Source organism: Loxodonta africana, chromosome 9 (assembly GCF_030014295.1).
Source record: "Loxodonta africana isolate mLoxAfr1 chromosome 9, mLoxAfr1.hap2, whole genome shotgun sequence".
NCBI classification, from domain to species: domain Eukaryota; kingdom Metazoa; phylum Chordata; class Mammalia; order Proboscidea; family Elephantidae; genus Loxodonta; species Loxodonta africana.
In genome coordinates, this window is record NC_087350.1 from 83819771 (window position 1) to 83841867 (window position 22097).

Sequence of the window (22097 nt, forward strand, 5' to 3'; positions counted from 1 at the left end):
TTTGCTTAGGTTTTGGCTGGGTGGTGTCTCAAAACTGCCAGACCTGAAAACCTTGCCTGCTTTAATGCCTCTGCTGGCACAAAACACTGGGTGCCCTGGGAATGGGCCAGGGAGTGCCTGCTACTCCTCTTGGACCCTCAGGAGGGCGCCCTGAGCCTAGCCTCTCCTCCCAGCTCTGGGCCATGTCACTGTGATGTGGAGTAAGAGTAATGTGGAATTTGTTGGTAACCTTAGTGTCTGGTTTGCACTTGTCTGGCTTCAGAGGTTGAGTTATTAGAACAGGGTGTAGGAAAATGGGTTTTATTCGGTCCTATGTCTTCTGAGTAGAGTCTTCCCCTTTCCTTGAGCCAGAAGTATTTGATTTGAATTCTGAGTTTGATGGGAATTCAGGCTCTGACTCTGGCATGTGGGGTTGAACATAGGAATCTGTTTCCCTCACTCACAGATGTAATGGGGTATCCAAGGCTGGTAAGTATTCTTAGTACAATCCTGTTTTTACTTTTTACAGCTTAAAGAGCAAATGGTTATAGTTGACTGAAGTTGGCTGTGGAGGTTTCCCTGGTCAAGACGTACTAGATCCTCATGGCGAGTGGCCTTTTAGGTCATTTCTAACCGCCCGGACCCCATCCCTAGGGTCTGAGGGGATGAGGAATGATGAGTCTGAAGCCGGCTCTTCCTGGGGATGGGGCCAAGTTTGGATCTAGCCCCCTGGCTCTGTGGAGGAACTGTTCAGATGGACACGTGGTGCTCTGTTTTGTCTTCCAGTTCACTCTCCAGCCATCAGAGCAGCCTCTCCTCCGCTCACGCAGCTCTCTCTTCGAGCACATCGCACACAGTAAGTGTCCTCTGCCCCCTGATCCACCACCCTGTTCAGTGAGCTTAGAGCTTAGTCATGTGCAGATTAACTTTAAATATCTGAAATGCTCTAGAGTTGCTTGGCTGAAGTGTCCTGATCTAGTTACCTGGTTTGAGCTGTTGATTTCCTAGGCGGCATGGAGAACATTTTTCTTCCTGAGTAGGGGCCTACCTGGAGGACTCGCTTCTCCAGACCTTTGTGTCACTGGCAGGGGGGTCAGGTGGTGATCTTACTCCTAAGGATTTGCTGGGCTCTCTGGTTGTTACATGAGGCTTTTCTACCTAGCCAGGGAGAAGCTTGAGGTTTTATGGGCCTTGTTATGGTGAAGCATTTTAAGGGAAAATAGGCTCTACTAACTTTTTTTTTTTTTTTTTTTAACTCTAGCTTGGGCTCCACTCAGAATCAAATTTAACCAAGAGCGTGGTTCCCGATAGAGTCTTGAGCAAACCTTGTGTTACTTTGTGGAGGCCACTGTAGAGAAAAGGGAGAGCTTGTGAAAGAAACAGCCTTCCTTTGCCATGAGCATGTGCACGCACATCTCTCTGAGACTGACAGCCTGACTCCCTGCCCAGTCGATGTAATAGCCTTCTGATCTGTTGGCAGTCATGGGCACTTTCCTGCTTGTGCCCGTTAGGAGTTCATTTTGTTCTTTTCCTCATGCTCTCTCACACCCTCTCCCCCACCTCAGAGGCAGACACTTCGGGGAAGTCAACATTGAAGAAGGGAGTCTGAAGGGTGGAGAGGCAAGGAACCAGAGAGTGTACTGTCAAGGAAGCCAGGCCAGGAGTCAGTCACAGTGGGTGGGCTGGCTGGGAAGTGTCCTGGTGTGCCAAAGAGTAACCCCAAACTATGGCTTATTGAAGTGTGGCTTACTGGGTTGTGAGGTTGGGAGCGTGGTTTTAAGTGGTGGGGTCAGGCCTTGTTGTGGTGTGTTGAGGAATGAATAGTAGTGAAGTGGAGAAGAGGCACAGGGTAGAGGGAGGGTGTTTAACTAAAAGCCAGGAGGGACTTGAGCATAAGAGTAGGTAGAAAGGAAGGCACCTGGAAAAAACAAATGTCCACGCTCCCGAGAGAGAGAGTAGAGGCTTCAGGCAAGGTTGGCACGGATGGGGTCCTCATGCAGGAAGGAGGGGCTTGGATGGGGATGAGTGGAGGAGGCAGGAAATTAGAGAAGTTTGTTCTCTCTGAACGGAGCATGTCATTTGTAGAGTGAGGTAGTAGAAAAGGGGCAGTCCTATCCTTCCATCAGGATTTGGCTAACATTAGGGCTTTCAAACTCTATTTTTCCAAGTGAAATTTCATACATAATTCTTTGTCATAAAACACATAGATGGCCTTCTTCAAACCAGAGCCCAGTGTGGATACCTCTGCCCACCCTTGGAATATATGCCTGCCCAGCCGCCTATACCCCGTTTGGCTAGTGAAGCCATGAGTTGTCCCCATGTGAGTGCTGTAGAGCTGGCCTCCTAGGCCTGCAGCACTGGCGCAGGAGTTGACCTCTTACAGGCGCTCTTGCGTGCATGGGTTGGCTGCACTCTTCAGTTTCTCAGTAACAAACTTCAAATCATACAAACCAACTGCCACAGCCAGATATTGTCTGGTCCAGTGAGTCCTATACTTTGTGAAAATGACAGCATTGCCACATTGCTAATAAATTCACAAAAATAAATAATAAAAGATATGAAAGATAATATACTGAAAAGTTTTTCTGTCTTTTGTCTGCTTGGTTCTGCCCCTCACCTATTTTTTTGATCCTCTAAAGTTGTGTTTTTTTTTTTTTTTAACTCATAGAAAATATATGGATATAGTCATCTTTCCTCTGCCTTCTTTCCTTTTTATCCCTTTTAACATAAATGGGAGTGTTGCATAAACAATATCCTTCTACTTTTTTCCCCCACTAAGCAATGTGTCCTGGAGATGTTTCCATGTTTAAACATCAAGTTCTTTGTTCTTTTTCCACAGCTCTGTTGCATCACATTAGCAGGTCCATTGATGGACCTTTAGGTTCTTGATACCACAAACAATTTTGTGTTGTAACCTTACACATCTGTTGTTTAGTCTGTGTAGATAGGAAATATGTGTGGAAGATAAATTCTGGGTGTGGAATTGCTAGGCACTTGTCATTTTTATAGAGATTGACAAATTGCCCTGCATAGTGATTTTAACCTGTTTACCCCCCGCCAGCAATGAATAAAATGTGGTTTTCCCACAGCCTCCTCAAAATGCTGTTGTCAAATATTTGCATTTTTCAAACCTGGTAGGAGAAAAATGACCCCTCAGTATAGTTTTTTTTTCCCTGCCTTTTAAAAACATTTTATTCTGTTTTCAGTGGAAGTTTACACAGCAATTTGGTTCCCGTTTAACAGTCACTACACAGCTCGTTCAGTGACAATGGTTACATTTTTCACAGTGTGTCAGCTTCCTCATTTCCGTTCTGGTTGTCTGTTTCCACTAATCTAGTGTCCCTGCTCCCTTGCCTTCTTATCTTTGCTTTTGAGTATAGTCAGCCCCCCCGTGTCCGTGGGTTCTGCGTCCACAGACTCAACCAACTGCGGATCAAAAATACGTGGGGGAAGGGGAGAGGAACCAAAAAGCAAAACTTGAATTTGCTGGGATGAGTGCTCCACTGAATGGGGCGCCCCCTGCTGTAGCCTCCCACCATCTGACAGATCCTCAGTCTCTCTCCAGCACTTGGGCATCCTTCACCTCGCGTCTTGTCACTACTCCCTAAACCATACAGTGCTGTATAGCAACTATTTACATAGCATTTACATTGTATTAGGTATTATAAGTAACCTAGAGATGATTTGAAATACACGGGAGGACGTGTGTAGGATATGTACAAATACTAAGCCATTTTATATGAGGGCTTGCCTCACCCTGGTCTGTCCATCTGTGCTGAAGCAGCAAGAGTCCCTGGTAATCCCAGGAGACCGTTTTCTCCCCTTGCCGAAATTCTTTTGGGTGTTGGGTCCCTGAAGCCAATGCTCAGCTGGGCAGAGGAGGGTGTGGGGATGGGGCCTTCACCCAGCCTTTTGTGTCTGTGGAAGGTGGTCCCCATTGACCTGCGACCTTCTTCCTCTTCTCATTCTTCTCTGGAGCTTCTGTGCTTTGCACACAGCCTGGTTTGGAGGCTGGTCTCAGTGTTATGGAACCGTTTCCAATCTTTTTGGGTTTCCCTTTGCCCAGCCAGGTGTATCCCACCCTCCAGCCCTTGAAGCCTTTTCTTGGTGTCTTGTTACTAGATAGAGTCAAGCTGCTGGACAGCATTCCTGGAACTGCTCAGGCGCTTGTGGGGCTTTCTGCTGGGTGTCGCCTTTCCTACATAGGTCAAGCAAGCACAGTAGCAGTCCATGTTCTTTTAGGTGGGCCTTGGTGAGGCTGTGGTGGCCTGCAAAGTGCCACCAAGTTCACTAAGAGCCAAAGGCTTCCAGACCAGAGTAGCTGAGCAGCCCAAGAGAAGAAAACCCCAGAAGGCTGTGACTTGGGCTGGGCCGCCTGTGGCCCTGGGGTCACCTCTCTTGGGACTGCTTAGTTTTTCTGTGAGTGGATTTTAACCTCATGTACAGTGGTGGTGTTTCAGTTATAACCTAAGGTTTACATCGGATTTCGGTGCCTTGTTTCAGGTACCAAAGCATGTGAGACTTGAAGGGTTTTTAGCAAGGTTTTAGTCTTAGGGCTCATTTTTAACAATCTTGGTGCTCAGTTGTGTCCTGGATGGCCGGATCTAGCTGTGGTATGAGGGGGCTGCGGTGAGCACTGAATACAGCCTTACCTTAGCATCCCCGAGTGGTCGCATTGTTTGGCTGCCAGTCCGTCCTGGAGATTGCAGGCCCAGAGGCCAGGCTGGGCTCTCTCAGCACTGGCCTCCTTCGCGCCCCCGCCCCCGCCTGCCCCGATCCATGTGTCCTGGCTTTTTTCTTGCCAGCATGCCAGTGTGGAGAGCACCCCTTCCCTCCAGTCTTCGGCCACCTTGTCAACGGCAGCAACCTCCGCCACGAGTGCCACCTCCTCAGGGGTCAGCCTCCCCAGCACCATGAACACTGCGAATAGCCTCTGCCTGGGTGGGACCACTGTGAGCACACCCAGCAGCAGTACCAGGGCTGCGCCCTTAGTGACCTCAGGTATGTGCTCCAGAGGACTTTCCTGCTGCCTTCCTGCCTTTCCTCACGTGTGCCCACTTGGCTTCCCAGGAGGAATCTCAGAGGTGGCTGCCAGGATAGGGTAGGTAGCCACACGCATCAGATTGATCTCATTCTGGCCCTGCCATTGCTCGGTTGTGGTGGTGGTCCAGCCCCATGAGGAGGTGAGCAGAGCCTGGATCTTTGGGTGGTGGCTTAGGCAGGGTTCCTGGCAGTCTTGGTGCCTCTCGTGCCTCAGTCTTTTCTGTCCTTGTTTTTCCCTTGAGCTGAGGTGACATGGTGATCTGGAGAGCCAGGGTCAGCAACATCTCAGGCTTTCCTGGCTGCTGTGCATGACTGTCAGCCTCAGTCTTTTCTGTCCTTGTTTTTCCCTTGAGCTGAGGTGACATGGTGACCTGGAGAGCCAGGGTCAGCAACATCTCAGGCTCTCCTGGCTGCTGTGCATGACTGTCAGCCAACCGGACCTGGGCAGTCTGTGTGGGCAGAGCAGACGGCTTTGGTAGAAACTGCTAAAACCCACCTTGGCCACAGCCTTCCCCTCCTGGCTCTGCCTGGCTGGCCTCCTTTCTCCTGTTTTGAAGAGGCAGATTGTTGCTCCTGCTCGAGTTTCCTCAATGCAGCGTGACCTTTGAGATGGCGGAGCTGTGCTTCTATCTGGATGAAGGCTGCTTCCCTTCATTCGATTTTTGCCTTTGCAGGCAAAGCGCCCCCCAACCTGCCCCAGGGGGTGCCTCCACTGCTGCACAACCAGTACCTCGTGGGCCCAGGAGGACTGCTTCCCGCCTACCCGGTGAGCGCACGGTGGAGCTCCTGGCCGGCCCCAGCCCCCCTGGCCTCAGGGGCTGGCACCTGGCAGGACCTGGTGAGGGGGGTCTTGGGTCGGGCCGGGGGTGCCCACCTTGGGCTGCTGCTCCTTCCCTGAGCCCCTTTTTCTCTGCTCCTCTGATTCCTGGTATGCCTCTCCCATCTAGACTTCTCCAGGTTCCCACAGCAACTGATCCAGGTCCCTTTCCTGGGTGTATCCTATGCCCCCAACCTTGTGATGGCTTCCCAGATGGGCCTGGGGTGGGGTATGGTCACCAACATACCCTTTCTGGTCCTTATCCAGATTTATGGCTATGATGAGCTCCAGATGCTGCAGTCACGGCTGCCGATGGTGAGTAGGGTCTGGGGTGGTGGGCCAGGGGCAGTCAGGCCCTTTTACATGTCCTTCTTTGCCTTGATTCCCACCTTGCCTGGCCCTCAGGATACGTGGTCTAATTCCCCCTCGGCACCACCACTTAGATAGCTGCTTCCATTTGGTGGGTGTGCCTGGTGAGACCAGAGCATGGGTATGTGAGCGTCCTTTGGTTGTTCCTGCGGAGCGTGAAGGTCGTTGGACCTGGGGCCCCAGTAGGCAGCACCCCAACTAACTGTGAGCCCATCTGTCCTTCCCCATTTTTTTTTTTTTTAAAGGAAAAATGGTATATGACACAAGGCATGGGGGTTGCTTACCAGGCCCTGGAGTTTTATAAAGTCTTTCTCACCCTTGAAGGGCCATTCCATGTCTCTGGGCTCTGGGGTGGCCGTTAGTTATCTTGTGATGGCAGCATTGCTCCTCCATCCCCACCTGGGTGAGTGGCCAGAGCAGACCAGCTTCATCTGGGCTCCCATCATTTGCTGGTACAGGGCGCTCCCTGGCTGTCGTAAACTCACTCTGAGGCTGGGCTGCCTCTTGTTTCTGTGTTCCCCGGGGATGGCTACGTGCACAGGACTGCAGTAGAAGAGACTATGGGAGCAGGCATGCTTCCTTCCTGGATAGCCTCCCTTCTTGATCCAGCATTTCTCACACTCCTGATAACTTCAGGAAGTTGAGGGCACCTGTCAGAGACTGTCAGGTGGTGAATATCAGTTTGGACACCAGTGTCCCTCTCCTGGAGGTGGTCTTTCCTGTTCCGAGAGGAAGATGCAATCTCCCCAGGGGAGGTGAAACCTGTCCTACCTTTGCTTGGCCACAGAGAGCTTAGAGAGCTGCAGGCGTTCCCTGGTCTTGGCCCGGACCACCTCCCAGACACAGCTGCTGAAGCTCTTGTCTCAAGAACTTCATCTTCTGCAAGTATTTCCTGAGTCAGAGGCCAGTAGCTGGGCGGCTTGTCCCCCACGTGCTCACCAGCAGCGTGTCACACTGCTGGGACCCCCCGCTGTTGCCCACAGCCCACGAGGGCCCAGAAAGATTTTGAATGTATGATGGCAGATCTCCAGGGTAGGCCACAGACCTCAGGTTCTCAGGGCTTTGTGAGGAAACGGAAGTGGCCTTGGCCCCACATGCTCCCATGGAAACCTCCAAGCCATCTGGTCCAGTAGCTTTAGGCATTCCAGATGGAGCACAAGAAGTGGTCCTGAGTGAGTGCATGTGGCGCCTTGGGCTTCATGCACATTTATTCACAGCAGTCATCTTCTTTCATTATCTTGCCTTAGAAGAAATCCCCTCTGAGCCCACTTTCTGAAATGCTTGCTTTCATTTCTCCTTTGGTCATTCATTAACGACTGGTACTTTTGTGCTAGTTCCCTCCTTTAGATTTCATCCTCTGCCAGGAGGCTCCCTCTTCCGGGCTTTCTCGTCTCCCATCCCCAGTTGTGTTAATAGCTGTGCTGCCTCCTCCTAGGCCTCTGGGTTGAGTGGATGCTCTGGGTTTCCTGGAGGTTATCAGCAAATGTGGCCAAGGAGGGTGTGAGTGCCACCCCAGCCGGGGCAGCCCGTCTGGCTGTGACCAGGCACCCTTGGCCTAAGGAGTGGAAAGGCATTCCCTTTGCTCAGAGGCCAGGATGCTGACCTCTAGGACTGCCAAATCCCTGGGTGGTGATTACGGGCAGGACAGGCCTTGCCTTCTCCACAGAGCCCTCTTTCCTTCCACACTGTGTTGTATCTGCCATACTTTTCACTGAGCCAGGGCAGAGTGGGCAGCGAGAGGCTCTCAGCCAGTTCAGGGGCCTCACCACCTGAGGTCCTGCTTGCACCTGTGCCTGCCTGGCGTTCAGGGCACCAAATTATCCTGTCCACTTTTAAACCCTTAGGCACCTCCTCTCCTGCTGACTCCTTTTGAGGTTTGTACTGTTCGGTTAATTTTTCTAATTGCTCTTTGAAATCTTTCACACAGGAAAAGCCAGTAAAGTTGGTTAGGCTTGTGGCATTCACAGCCATCCATCTGTGGTGTAAAATGGGGATGTGTGAGGTTGGGCCTCTAGTGGCTCAGCCTGGCGAAGGTGCAGGGGTGGTCAATCCGTCTCTGTGCAATCAGTCAAGCAGGGTTGCTACGCTATACATCTCTGACTGGCACCACTCACTCTGTGTTCTCGGGGGGTGCGTGTGAGGTCCCACAGCCTGGGTGCCTTGAGCCTGGGCTGCCTGCTGGCTCTGCTTTCGCAGAGGTGGCAAAGCCATTCTGATGGAGTCCCCTGGTCTCTCCTAGGATTACTATGGAATTCCCTTTGCCACGCCCACAGCCCTTGCCAGCCGAGATGGGAGCCTAGCAAATAATCCATATTCAGGTTTGTCTGTTCAGTGGGTGAGGAGTGCGTGGGCATAGGACTGGCCTATAGCTAATCTCCGAAGTCTGGAAAACAGAAGCAGAGGGCTTTAAGGCATTTTGCTTCCCATTTTTGAGCTGGCAGCCAGACCTGTTTCTGTTTGCAGGAGCCAGGCTGGCTTCTTCCCTGGTTGGATAGTGGATGTTGACCAGAGCCAGTGCTCCCCTTTTCCTAGGTGATGTCACAAAGTTTGGCCGAGGTGACTCTGCGTCCCCCGTGCCCCCTACCACGCTGGCTCAGCCACAGCAGAGCCAGTCTCAGAGCCACCACACGGCCCAGCAGCCCTTTCTGAATCCTGCACTGCCCCCTGGCTACAGCTACACTGGCCTCCCCTACTACACAGGCATGCCCAGTGCCTTCCAGTATGGGCCCACCATGTTTGTGAGTATTTGTCGGGTATCATTCCTCCCCATCCTTGGGGTGCTGGAAAGTTGAATCCCTGGGACTCTATTCCAGCTCATGGGAGCAGAAGCAGGGAGGGAGGGTCATGACCCCATTGAGTCCCCCCTGAGCCTTTGGCAGTGGTTTGGGCTGGGGGTGAGGTTACTTTTCCCAACTGGTTTTTAGCCCCAGCATGTGGTTTTTTTCTCTAATGAACACGAGTCCCTTGTGGTGGGTGGGTTTGCCAGCTGCTACCTAAGTCTAAGGGACAGGGTACCTGACCTGTTCTATCCTGCCTTGTTCCTATACTAATGCCTCATCTGTGTGCCCCACCAGGTCCCTCCAGCCTCAGCCAAGCAGCATGGTGTGAACCTCAGCACCCCCACCACGCCTTTCCAGCAGGCCAGTGGTTATGGCCAGCATAGCTACAGCACAGGTGTGAGGGTCTACCAGTAGGGAGAGATGTGGGGTAGGAGAGGCTTGCTGGCTCATACATGCCTCTCGTACCCTGCCATGCTAGGTTATGATGACCTGACCCAGGGGACAGCAGCTGGCGACTACACCAAGGGAGGCTACAGTGGGTCATCACAGGCACAAAGCAAGTCTACAGGTTCTGGGCCTGGCAAAGGTAGCGTCTACCCCTCCTTTCCAGGATTGAAGCCCTGAGTAGTTGTCTCCTACCCTGACTGCTCCTTGGGTAAGGCTACCCCAGAGTGCCCTGGAGGTGTGGGAGGCAGGGTCTGGGGCCAGCTGCTTTGGGAAACAACTGCTTTTTCTTCCAGGAGTATCAGTGTCCTCAAGCACCACTAGCCTACCTGATATGACTGGTTCCGTCTACAAGGCCCAGGTGAGGGAGGGCCCAGGTGGACAGGTAGATTGGTGGGTGGTTCAGCCCAACCTGTACCTGACATCGTCTTTGTCCTGCAGACTTTTGACAAGCAGGGATTTCATGCAGGGACTCCTCCACCATTCAGCCTGCCCTCGGCCTTGGGCTCCACGGGGCCTCTGACCCCTGGCGCAGCCCCTGGCTACGTGCCCCCACCATTCTTGCACATCCTGCCAGCCCACCAGCAGCCCCACTCACAGCTGCTGCACCACCACCTTCCGCAGGATGCCCAGGTGAGGCCTCTGCTAGAGGCAGCCACCCTTCCCTGGGCTGGGGGCTCAGCTCTAGCCTTGACAGCCTTCTCTCTCCCTCCTCCTCCTCAGAGCGGTTCTGGTCAGCGTAGCCAGCCCAGCTCCCTGCAGCCCAAGTCTCAAGGCTCGAAGCCTGCCTACGGCAACTCTCCGTACTGGACAAACTGAACCTTGAAGAGCAGTGGGCTGGGGTGGAGCTTACCCCAGGCAGGAGAGAACACATGGAGCCCTTATCTGGGAGCCCAGCACCCTTCCCTGGAATTCCTGAGACATGTAACTGTGTTAGCCGAGCCTCTATGGGGAGCCTGCCTCCCAGACTATTGTATGTAATGTATTTATGTATGTATTTGTAAATGTGATAGAAGTCTTAGGGGAGCAGAGGTATGGACTGCCGGTAGCTAGGCCTGCTGTCCCTCCTCAAGCCCCTTCTCTGTGTAGCAAAGCCAGCCCCCTCCTCTCTGCCCTCAGGCCTTCCATACAGACCCCTGCCCACCCAGCTGCTAGGGGCAGTCTTTGGAAGGGCTGGTTCCAAGGCAGTTTGGGTGTTGGGGTCAGGTAGCAATGAAGAATCACAGCTTATCTCACACCCTTGTAAACACTGAGGTTTTGCCCCCGTGTACTTTATCCCTCTTTTTGAGAAAATGGCCCTTTTATCATTTGTCATGTTTCTTGTCACGTTCTTTTTTTATCTGGGAATAGTAGAACTATCCCCCTGCCTCATGTAAAACCGGGCACACCTGTTTGTCTTCATGTAGAGCAGGGGCTTCTGCTTCTGGTCTGGTCTTGTCCCCAGAGACTTGCCTTCTTCTGGCTGACCATTTTTTAAAAAATAATCTGAACTTGGGCTCAGATGCTCAGCCAGTCAGCTCCTCTTTAAAAAAAACCAAAATCAAAGATACGCTTTCACCTCAGTTGAGAGCACGTCTCCGTGCAAAGGCTCCTCTATTCCAGTTGTCCTGAACCAGGTGGGGGACTGTTTCCAGGGGTTTTCTCTTTTGCCCAAACTCCACCTAATAAAGTTCTGAGAGCATCGCATGGTCTCTGTGTGGTGACTGAGGGGTAGCTCAGGACAGAGGCAGCCTTCACTACGGCTCCATGTCCTCTGCTTCTCCTGACAATGCCTCTTGCCTTGGCCCCAATCAGCATCTGGGGAGTGAAAAGGTAAATGATAGGGCTGAAAAGACAGCTAAATCTCCTGACAGGGTACAGGCAGTTTTTATCGAAGTTAACTTTGCTGTTCCTGCGATCCCTTCACGGACGGAGGGAAAGGGTGATCAACCACCAGGGCAGGGTAATTTTCTCCTAAACCTCAACTGACTTTCAAGTCTCAAGCGAAGCCAAGAATTGACAGCAGCGTTGTATGAACAAGCTCCATGCCTTCCTGGTAAGCCTGTCTGCTCTCCATTAACCACACAATCTTGACCAGTGGTCTAGGGCTGTGGGAGAGGAGAGATGACTGGTGAGTCAGCAGGCAGATCCTGAGCTAAATATCTGCTCCGGAAAAGTCCCAACCAACCATTCACCAGAGGCCAGGATTCTGACCTCCCCAGCTGGATTCATGCTTCCAGGCCACCAGCAGAGAAGAGTCAGGGGCATGAACTAACCCTGTCTGGCCAGCAGGAGGGGGCTCGCCCCACTCAGCTACAGTGCTCCAACCTGGCAAGCAGCTCAGGGCTGAGAGGTGCTGCCCGAGGTGTTATGACCTCATTTCAATCCTAAATAACCAGACCAGGCTAATAAATGAACAAAATGAGACCTGCTTCGAGCCCAGTATCGGTCAAGTCCAGGACCAGTTAGGGTCACAGGCTTACCTTTTCTGCTTTTGGCCTCTAGAGTCAGCTGCAGTGGTCATTTCACTGACCGCTGTTAACACACAACCTGGGATTGTGGCTAGAAAAATGAGAAGTGTTCACAACAGAAACTAAATAGGGGCTTTTATTAAACAATGTGAGGTTTCCCGACAGGAGTTTGGAAGACAAATGACAAAACAAAATGCTTGCCTAAGGAGGGCGTTAGAGCACCCCCCGTCCTCTCACTCACCTGCTCACAGTGGCAGACTGTGCCCTAGTTTAGAGTTCAGCTTAAAAAATGGCTGGCTATCTTATCTTTAAGAACCTCTTTTAAAAAACTAGTAAAGACTGCAGATGATTATTTTCCAGGGAGATAGAGCTGGGCAGGATGTTATAAAAGGCAAGGCCAGCAAGTCCTGATTTTTGTAAATTCTTCAGCTGAATCCTGGGCATGACCTGAAAGGTAACAGCAAACATACTCAGAGACCACCTTCAGTTTCTTTAACAAGAAAAAAGAGGTTCATCCCATGGGGAAGTAGCAATACAGGTATATTTTATTTCACATTTTATTAGTAGACAAATGGGCTGAAAAAGACAAAATAAAGCACTAAAAGGGAAGCCAACATAAAATGCATCAGGTAATCCTTTCCCATAAGTTAAACTGAAGAAAAACATCTACAATTTCAACTAAGAAAACTATTAAAAGTCAGATGTGTCCTTGCTGGTTCAGTTGAAAATTGCATCTGAATCTTTTTAGTTCGTAAATGTAAACCTTATTTATCAGGATGGGCAGGGTGGAGTTAATTTTCAGTAGACAACTACGTACTTTCCCCTTCAATCTCTTATTACAAATGTCCCAAACAAAAGGAAACCAGCAAGTAAAGAAGCAATTACCAGGGAAGGGGGACAAGGGACTACAAAAAACTTTGGCTAAGAGAAAAAAAGTCTGGAATGACAGGAAATAAGGGGATGTGTGGGGGCGGGGGGGAGGCTTTGCGAGAAGCGACAATGGTGACGGTGTACTTGTCTCTACCCAGCCTTGAGCTACAAAGAACTGAAGAGCATCCAGTGAGGCCTCAACTAGAATCAAAGGCAGTCTAAAAATGCACGATCTTGAGTTCATGTCACATCAAATCATCAGCACAACTGTACTCACAAGGTTCTGGCCTAAGCCAGAGACCTCCACTCCCACAAAGGGAAAAAAAAAAAAAAAAATTGTTTCCCCCACAGGATATATTCTCAGGGCCAGAATACAGGGCTCTGGAACCAACATGTGGGTTTTATAAGTCAGGCTGGGCTATCAGAACGTCTACCTGCTAGCAGATCGACACACTCTAGTCTTTACTGGAACTGATTGTACTCCCATCAGAGGCAAACGCAGCCCTCAATAAAACTCCAAAGGGCTGAGAGGTACAACCTCCACCTGGCTCTCTGGCTCCCTGAGTCAATGTGCAACAGAGGCCAACAGGACCTTGTGAGACTGGGCTGAGCAGCACAGCACCTCCCATGATGCCAAGGTGCCTGGCCAGACCTGGGAAAGATGCTTCAGTAGTAAGGGGAAAGGCAGGTTTAATGTTAGGGCCCCGAGTCAGACCAAGCAGCTGGCTGTAAGTGGAGGTGCGGGAGGGGTGGCATCAGAGAGCACTGGAAGAGACTTTGGCTCCAGAAGGTCTGCAGGTTATCTGGATGCATCACTTAAGAAATGTGGGGAGGAAACTACTTCCAAAGTCCTTCTGGGAGAGTTTGCAGTCAGACAACTTCAGAACGTTTTGTCATGAAGAGCCCCTTTGTTCCCTAAATCTGATTGGAATCACTAGATTCAGGGGTTCAGAGTTGCAGCCCTGGCCCCATGGGGATTGTACATAAAGCTATAAGGACCTATAAGGACCAGGCTCAACCATGTCCATATGAACTTTTTCACTTTAAACAGACCTACTCAGTTATCAGACCAAACTTTAGAAACCAGAAGGGGCTGCTGGGGAATAGTCAGCAAATGTTTGGAGAGTTTGAAGGAGCGAATGAAAACCCTGAGATCAGAAAGGAAGGAGGAGCTAAGGAAATAAACATCCTAGAATCCATCCATTGCACCCCCATCTGGAATCAGCCCTCTGGTTCTGAGTCACGATCTGAAGCAAAAGGGATTAACGCTAGTGCGCAGGGATCCAGAATCAGGCATGCTGTATTTTCCCTCCAAAATCTGTGATTTTACATTTTAGAGATTTTTCCCACTGACAGAATCCTGCCCTCCTATGGCCTCCCCCAACCCCGTAAGAAACAAAAAAATCACCCTCAAGTTCTGAAGTCCCTGGTTGGTAAAGGCTGCTGGATCTCAGTACTGGCGGAAGCAAGACATGATTGAGAACTGGAAATCGAAGATTCCTCAGCCTGCAGGCAACTTCCCTCATTCCTTCGGCTCTGCCAGGAGAGAGGAAGCAGCCCAGGGCAAGCTCCATGCACATTTCGCTTGCACACCCACAGCCAAAGCACAATGAGATAAAAGTCCGGGTCACATCCAATGAGGAAAGTGGGAACAGGTCACTCGTGTCTCACATCCACATTTATCACTATTGGTATAAGCAGCTCAATAAAAACCAAAATCTTAACACATGCACCTAGGATTAATACTGAGTAATTAAAACTGGCTACTTAAAAACTCTCACGGTCAGTGTGTCTCTCTGAGGTGAAGGCCATGGTAAGTATACAAAACAGATGTTTCTTCTCCCAACAGTGGCTGCCAGTAGTTTTGACTTTTCCCCAGTAGCATCAACCAAAAATGGCATAGTGATTAACTCTTCGTTCTCTTCACTAAAAATCCACACGCACTAATACCCACTTCCTCCCCACCCTCCCCACTCCTTGGGGAAAAATAACCCTGCCTTTAAAATAAATAGCAACCAGGTGCTCAGTTCTATGTAAAGTATGAATATTTATTTTAGGCTTTAGATCCCAACTGATTTCAAAAAACAAACTGATTTCTCTCTTTCAGAGTAGCTGAGGCCTCCGTGAGAGGATGATTTCAGGGAGGCTAAAGAAGCTCTAGGCCCTCAGGAACACACTTTATCAGGCTTAGCACAAAGTTCCTGACACCCACTGTACCCCAGCCTTATGGAGGAAAAAGAAAAAAAATTTGCTACCATGGGGCTGAATGAATGCGTACACAACTAAGGTTGTAAATGAGCAACTAAACCTTGGCAAATTTGTTTTTTGTTTTGTTTTGTGTGTGTGTGTGTGTTTCCGTTTTCTTTTGCTATCCGGTATATGCAGCACTTGTGAACTCCCAGTGGGTTCCCAGCTTTTAAATATATTAAACGTCTTGGTGAAAGACTATTTAATTCTTCAAGAATCTAAAAACAGACCAAACGTGTTTTGCTGTGAACACTTTGTAGAGACGAAGTGAGGCGGGAGTTTGGGTTTTTTTTGTTTTGTTTTGTTTTTTTTTAAAAAGAATCAATACAGTGATGAAGGGTAAAGAATGCAAGAATGCAGACATTCTGTGGAGGGTTACTTTCTCTCCATTAAGAGGTCCATAAAAAGGAGCAAACTGAGATCCATAAGGGGAGCCAGCAGGAGCTGTGTTTGTTTTCCCCACCCCCTGTGAATAGGTTTCTGCTGAGGGGCCACTGCTAGGTCCCCACTTGCTCCCCTCCCTTTGGCCTGAGGCGGCAGGGCAGTACAGGGGCAGCAAAGGAGCACGTCACGATTCCTCATTCCCAGAATCGTCATCATCATAACAGTCGGCATCTTCCTCCTCCTCATCTTCATCATCAATGTCGTCATCATACAAGTCGTCATAAAGCAAATCTGAGCTGTTGTCATTGGAAGGCACTTTAGTTTTGATGCAGTATTCTGCCAGGGTTGTGGGGACCTTCACGCCATCCTTTTCTGCTTCTGCCTTAGTGGCTGAAACCTGTTTCCTAAAGGGAGGATGACAAAAACTGTTAAGTCTCATTCTTAAAGACGGATTTGGTAACTGGCCTCTAAATAATCAAGACTCCTTATGGTTCTGCTTTCCATATCTCAGTACCTGCCTGAAAGCATGTGACAGACACCCTGTACTACACCAAAAGCTCTCAGCCTGTCAGGTACCATTGTGAAGGAAACTTGTAATAATAACCTATTTTAGGGGAAAATAAACTGTTGTGTGAAGGGTGATTAAAGTGGTGGATCTCTTTTAAATAACTGTTAGCCAGACATCACCTTGGAGGTTTCTCCTCCCAGTCTTCAAGATATGCAGCCCCAGTACACAACGCAGGCCCAACAACTCTTCTGAATACAGTAATTCTCCTTATTTGCATTTACAGTAAAATTCTAATACTTTATCCCAGGTTCCAAAGGCTTGCATGACCCACCTGTCTACTTCTTCATTCTCACAGCCCATTACTTTCTCCAACTGTAAAACATCCAGGCCACGTCGTCTTACGGTAACATGAACACCTAGATGTTTTTCTCTGTTTGGACCAACTGCTCATCCTCTGGCTCCTTGTCACTTAGTTTTCGGCTTAAATGTCCCCTTAGAGGACGGAAGCCTTTCCTGACAATACAACTTAAAGTAGCCATCTCATTACATTTATCCTACTTATCACTATCTAGTATTTCTTTTTATGATCGCCTTTATTCATTTTTCCTATTTCCCCTCACTAGAATGCGGGCTTCATTAGAGCAGAGACCTTTTCTGTCTTAGTCACTTTCATTTCTCCAATGCCTAGAACACAGCCTGGCAGATATTATTATGTGTGTAAAAATTACTGACTGTATTAATGAATGGAAGGGTAAATAGTTTCCTTCAACAAGTACAAAAATTCAAGCCTCCAAAGGAATGGAAAACCAGAATTAAAACATCAGAACACCACTGCTTTGATCATCCTTGGTCTACCTTTTCAATTAGACCTCTTTCAGCTTCAGCCACTGTTGCTGCTTTACTCACTTTGCCGTGTTCCTGAGGCTTGTGGGCTTGAACCTCTTCCCACTCAGCATTCTTCCTGGTTTTAGCCACTATTAACGGACTGAATTCTACCCCCTGAAAATAGGCATTGAAATCTTAACTCCTGTACCTGTGACCCTGTCTGTAAATACAGGGTTTTCTTGTTATGTTAATGTGGTCATAACAGAGTAGGGTGGGCCCTACACCTAATCACATTTGAGTTATAAAAATAGCAAAATAGAGACAGAAACAGGGAGAAGACAGATACCAAAGAATGCCAAGGAACTTCAGGGGCTACTGACAAGGAAGGACCTTTCCCTAGAGCCATGCCCAGATTCAGACTTCTAGCCTGAGAGTGAGCAAACAAATTCCTGGTTCTTTAAATCCACCCACTTGTGGTATTTCTGTTATGGCATCACTAGGTAACTAAGACAACCACCACACCCTTCATGCTGACAGATTTCCTATCAGGCTCCAGCCCATACGTTTCTTTTGTGCTCTAAACCCTTATATAACCAACTGCCTTTTGGATGTCTCCAACCTGATGTCCCAGAGGAATCCTAACTCAGCAAGACTAAAACTGCATTTGTTATTTTCCACCTCTAATGTTTTTTTTTAATGCCAGTTTCTCCCATTTTTCCATTCTCGGTGAAAAATACCAGTTCCTAAAATCAAATCTCACCCCATGTATCCAAAATCACTAATGTCCTCCTATTGCTTTACAGCTGACATGTTTTCAAATCTGTCTTCTCATTCCCACTGCCACTGCCTTAGTTTAGTTTTCATCTCAGCTCCCTACTAGTCCCCGGTCAGCTGCATTCTTCCAGAACTCAAATGTGATCATTCCTTTCCTCCTAAACATCCTTAAATGATACCCCATCACCTCTAAGATTAAGGACCACATTCATCACGACTTCAGTGTCTTTTAAGACCTGTTGCTTCTCTTGCTTAATTTGCTATTACTTCCAAAATCAGAATTTATGTTCAAGCAAATTAAAAGTTACTTTTAATTCCCTTAACATGCCATGTTCTATACAAGTGTGTCACAGCAAACACGTTTCTCTCTTCCTGAAGATGCCTTTTTCTTCCCCCTTTTACTCTGGTGGCGCAGTGGTTAAGAGCTCAGCTGCTAACCAAAAGGTCGGCAGTTCAAATCCACTAGCTACTCCTTTACCCTATGGGGCAGCTCTACTCTGTTCTATAAGGTCACTGTGAGTTGAAAGCTGACTCAATGGCAATGGGCTTGGTTTTCTGTTTTTTTTTTACCTGAAAAATTCTTAGTCATCTTTAAAAATTCAAATAACGCATTATCTCTCCCAGCAACTCCACAGCATTATATACTTCTTCCTGTGTTATTTTATTTACACTTCTGTAGTTGCACTTAGCATATTACATGGTCACTTGATTGTTAATAAATGCTTGTTACCCTAAGTAAAGCGTGAGCTCCTTAAGGAGACAGACCGTGCTCTAATCAACTGTGCATCCCCTATACCAGGCAGAGCACTGACACAAAGCTGGCACATATAAATTTTGAAAACATAAAACAAAGAATGAGATAAAAAGACCTTTAGAGTATTATTCACCATAAATAGAAATAAAGTTGTGATACATGCTATGACATGAATGAACCCTGAAAACATTATCTGAGTGAAGTAAGAAAGACACAAAAGGACAAATACTGTACGGCTCCACTTACATGAAATATCCAGAAGAGCCAAATGCATAGAGATGAAAGCTCCTTAGTGCTTATCAGGGGTGACTGGGAGGGGGAAACAGAGGCTATTGCTTAAAGGGTCCCAAGTTTCTGTTAAGGGTAATGAAAACATCTGGAAACAGATAGTGGTGACTGTTGTACAACATGGTGAATGTAATTAATGTCACTGAACTGTACACATAAAACTGGTTGAAATGTTTTGTTAACATATTTACCACAATAAAAATTAGAGAGATACCAAACCAAATCTATTTGCCACCAAGTCAATTCTGACTCATGGTGACCCCATGTGTCACAGAGCACAACTGCTCCACAGGGTTTTTCTTGGCTGTAATCTTTACAGAAGCAGATCACCAGGTCTTTCTTCCGCGGTGCTGCTGGGTGGGTTCAAACTGCCAACTTTCAGGTTAGTAGTCAAGTGCAAACTATGTGCCATCCAGGGCCTGACAAGAGATACAGACCCTTAAACGAGAAATATAATGAGTAGAAGAACTCTGGGAATATTCATGCCTTCTTCACTTACTAAATCCTACCTTTCCTTGAACATCAGCTCCAATCCTGACTGTTCTGTGAAGCATTCCCATCCTTCAATCCTCAGTCCACTCCCACTCCTCTAAATTTCTACAGGTCCTTACTATTTATACTAATTATCTTCAAACTTTGGTATGCATCAGTCACCTGGGTGGCTGGAGAAAAACGAACAAAAAAAACAAAACAAAACAGATGCCCAGGTGCTAGCCTTATAATCTCATTAAATGGCTATGGCTTAAAATTAGGAAGGGGTTTAAAAGTGACTTCAATGAACTTAAAACTTTGTGACCTGTTGATCTATATTATTCAGCTGTCAGATGACACGCTTTTATGTACACTGTTTTTATTGTTTTATGTCACATGCTATCATGCTGACTAGGTTCACAGCTAGGGGCTGTATCTGTATAAATTCCAGTCCTTACTACTAAACTCCCATGTACAGAACGAGTTGGAACTGTCCTTAGGGCTCTATTTTAAAGGTATAAAAAAGGGGGGTTAATTTATTACAAAATTCTTGGGTATTATTATGAAAACCTTATGTCCCACTTAGAGTATGATCGTGAAATGAATGGTCGAGCCCAATACATTCACTGTTTTCCCTTTTACACAGATGGAGAAACTAAAGACCAAAAGTTAACTGATAAATGGTCACAAAAGGAGTGGCAGAGCTGACAGCAGATTCTAAGTCTCCTGGTTCCTATTCTAAAATTCTGTTATACCATATATTAGTGTTGTGATAATGGAGATACCCAGAAGACACGTGCTACTATGACCAAAAAGGCCAATAAACGGTAGGGTTTCATTAATAAAAAGTTCGAAAACAAAATTACTCTGTCTTATATACCTGGAATATCCTGGGTAGTTGCGTTTGCTGCAATGTTCAAAGTCCAGAATAGGGTCCCTAAAAACGATTAGGAGGGAGACTTCGCAAACATGACTAGTTTAGAACTTGTAAGTGCTGGTTTCCTGGAAATAAGATCTAATGTAGCATTATCCCTCCTAGTGGGTGCTCTCTCAAAATCCAAGCTCATCAGGCTCAGGTAGAAACCTACTTTACTCTTCCCACACTATAAACCTAACTGAGAGAAACGGAGTAGACAGGATATTTAAGCTTGATTTAAACCCTTGGTTCCAAGATACACTTTGATTCTGTAGGAGGACTTGAAGTAATAAAAAGGAAGACAAAACAAAGCACCTTACCTAATGATTTCAGCATACTCTTTGTCTTTTCCTTTACTGTCCCTCCATTTCCTGAACATAACTGAAGCATCCACATTGGCTGGGGAGAAGGTGTTAGGCTCATTAAGCAGTGAGATTACACTTAACAGGATAGTCCTAGAAATGGAAAAGAGGTTCAGCTATGAATACTCATATCCACAGTATTCAAAAGAATCCAGATTTTTAATTTATGTACATTCAGAATTAAAATTTTCCCTCAATTTTTTTTCCTAATATTATTTAATTTTAGACTATAATACGTGAGGTTTAGGGGAATGGAAACAGAGCATCATAAAATTTTATTTTCAGTACTCAGTTTGGCTAGGCTATGAAGACAAGGCAGAGGAAATCTCTGAGTTTAGCACAAAGGTCATGTGGAAGGGCGCAAAATGAACTCTAGGAGGCACTGTCTTGACTGGCTGCAAAACAGAGATTTCTGGAATATTTTCAAATACCATGTACAGCAAAATTACCAATTAAGTGGAGTAGAAAAGAGAAAAAGCTTCAAGACAATCTTTAGTAGGGTAAGGTAAAACATAAGACCTGAAAAACAGTATTACATACAAATGTAATTCTTCTCCGCACTTGTAAGAGAAGGAAGACAGTTAAAGAGGAGAACGGAGGAAAAGTAAAGACCTTGACATAGAAGAACTGGTTTGCGAATAACAGAAATCTGCGTTCAAAAATATTTACTGATTACAAAGCATCTTTTCTGACCATAAAGCCATAAAAGTAGAAATCAGTAACTGAAAAAGGAAAAAAAAAAAAAAAAATTAAATACTAAGAAACTGAACAACATGTTGCTCAAAAGCTACTCGGTTACAGAAGAAATCAAGGATGGAATAAAGAAATTCACAGAATCAAATGAGAACGAAAACATATCCTACCACAATCTTTACGACACTGCAAAAGCAGTGCTCAGAGGTCAATTTATAGTACAAAATGCACATGTCCAAAAAGAAGATAGGGCCAAAATCGAAACAATCATCCTACAACTCTAACAAACAGAGAACAGCAAAAGAAGCCAACAGGCACCAGATGAAAGGAAATAATACAAACTAGAGCAGAAATAAATGAAACAGAGAATAGGAAAACAACTGAAAGAGTTAACAAGACCAAAAGCTGATTCTTTGAAAGATCAACAAAATCTATAAACCACTGGCCAAACTGACAAAAGAAAAACAGGATAGGAGGGAAATAATCCAAATAAGAAATGAGATAGGCAATATCACAACAGACCCAACTGAAACTAAAAAATCCTAAGAGAATACTATGAAAAATTGTACCCCAACGCATTCGAAAACCTAGAGGAAATGCATAAATTTCTAGAAACACACTACCTACCTAAACTAACACAAACTGAGGTAGAACAACTAAATAAACCTATAACAAAAGAAGAGATTGAAGAGGTAATTAAAAAACTCCCAACAACAAAAAAAAATCCCTGGCTACGACAGCTTCACTGGCGAATTCTACCAAACTTTCAGAGAAGAGTTAACACCACTACTACTAAAGCACAGGAAAGGATGGAATACTCCCCAACTCACTCTATGAGGCCAGCATAACTCTGATACCAAAACTATGTAAAGACACCCACACAAAAAAGAAAATTACAGACCTATATCCCTCATGAACACAGATGTAAAAATCCTCAACAAAATTCTTGCCAATAGAATTCAACAACATATCAAAAACAGTTCACCATGACCAAGTGGAATTCATACCAGGTATGCAGGGATGGTTCAACATTAGAAAATCAATGTTATCTATCACATAAATAAATGATAAGAACCGAATGATCTTAACAATTGATGCAGAGAAGGCATTAGACAAAGTCAAA

General features: G+C 46.9%; 2 protein-coding genes across 6 annotated transcripts in view; one reads left to right on the plus strand and one right to left on the minus strand.

The window, feature by feature from the left end:
• Positions 1–13112, plus strand: part of UBAP2 (ubiquitin associated protein 2) — a 134931-nt gene extending 121819 nt beyond the window's left edge. For 2 of the 5 annotated variants that reach the window (XM_023545191.2, XM_023545192.2), the window contains exons 19-29: positions 766–835; positions 4785–4980; positions 5697–5788; positions 6107–6154; positions 8448–8526; positions 8741–8946; positions 9283–9382; positions 9467–9574; positions 9729–9793; positions 9874–10065; positions 10156–13112. In XM_023545191.2, coding sequence (XP_023400959.2) covers positions 766–835; positions 4785–4980; positions 5697–5788; positions 6107–6154; positions 8448–8526; positions 8741–8946; positions 9283–9382; positions 9467–9574; positions 9729–9793; positions 9874–10065; positions 10156–10251 — 1252 coding nt within the window. In that variant the 3' untranslated portion in view covers positions 10252–13112. Of the gene's footprint in view, positions 1–765; positions 836–4784; positions 4981–5696; positions 5861–6106; positions 6155–8447; positions 8527–8671; positions 8947–9282; positions 9383–9466; positions 9644–9728; positions 9794–9873; positions 10066–10155 lie in introns of those variants that run through there. The other 3 variants (XM_023545190.2, XR_010323075.1, XM_023545194.2) reach the window with 3 other exon arrangements.
• Positions 13113–13732: 620 nt separating this feature from the next.
• UBE2R2 (ubiquitin conjugating enzyme E2 R2) overlaps positions 13733–22097 on the minus strand; it is a 141430-nt gene continuing 133065 nt past the window's right edge. The window contains exons 4-5 of the mRNA XM_010587872.2: positions 20240–20374; positions 13733–15787 (exon numbers count right to left, since the gene is read on the minus strand). Of these exons, the coding sequence (XP_010586174.1) occupies positions 15568–15787; positions 20240–20374 (355 nt within the window). The 3' untranslated portion in view covers positions 13733–15567. The remainder of the gene's footprint in view (positions 15788–20239; positions 20375–22097) is intronic.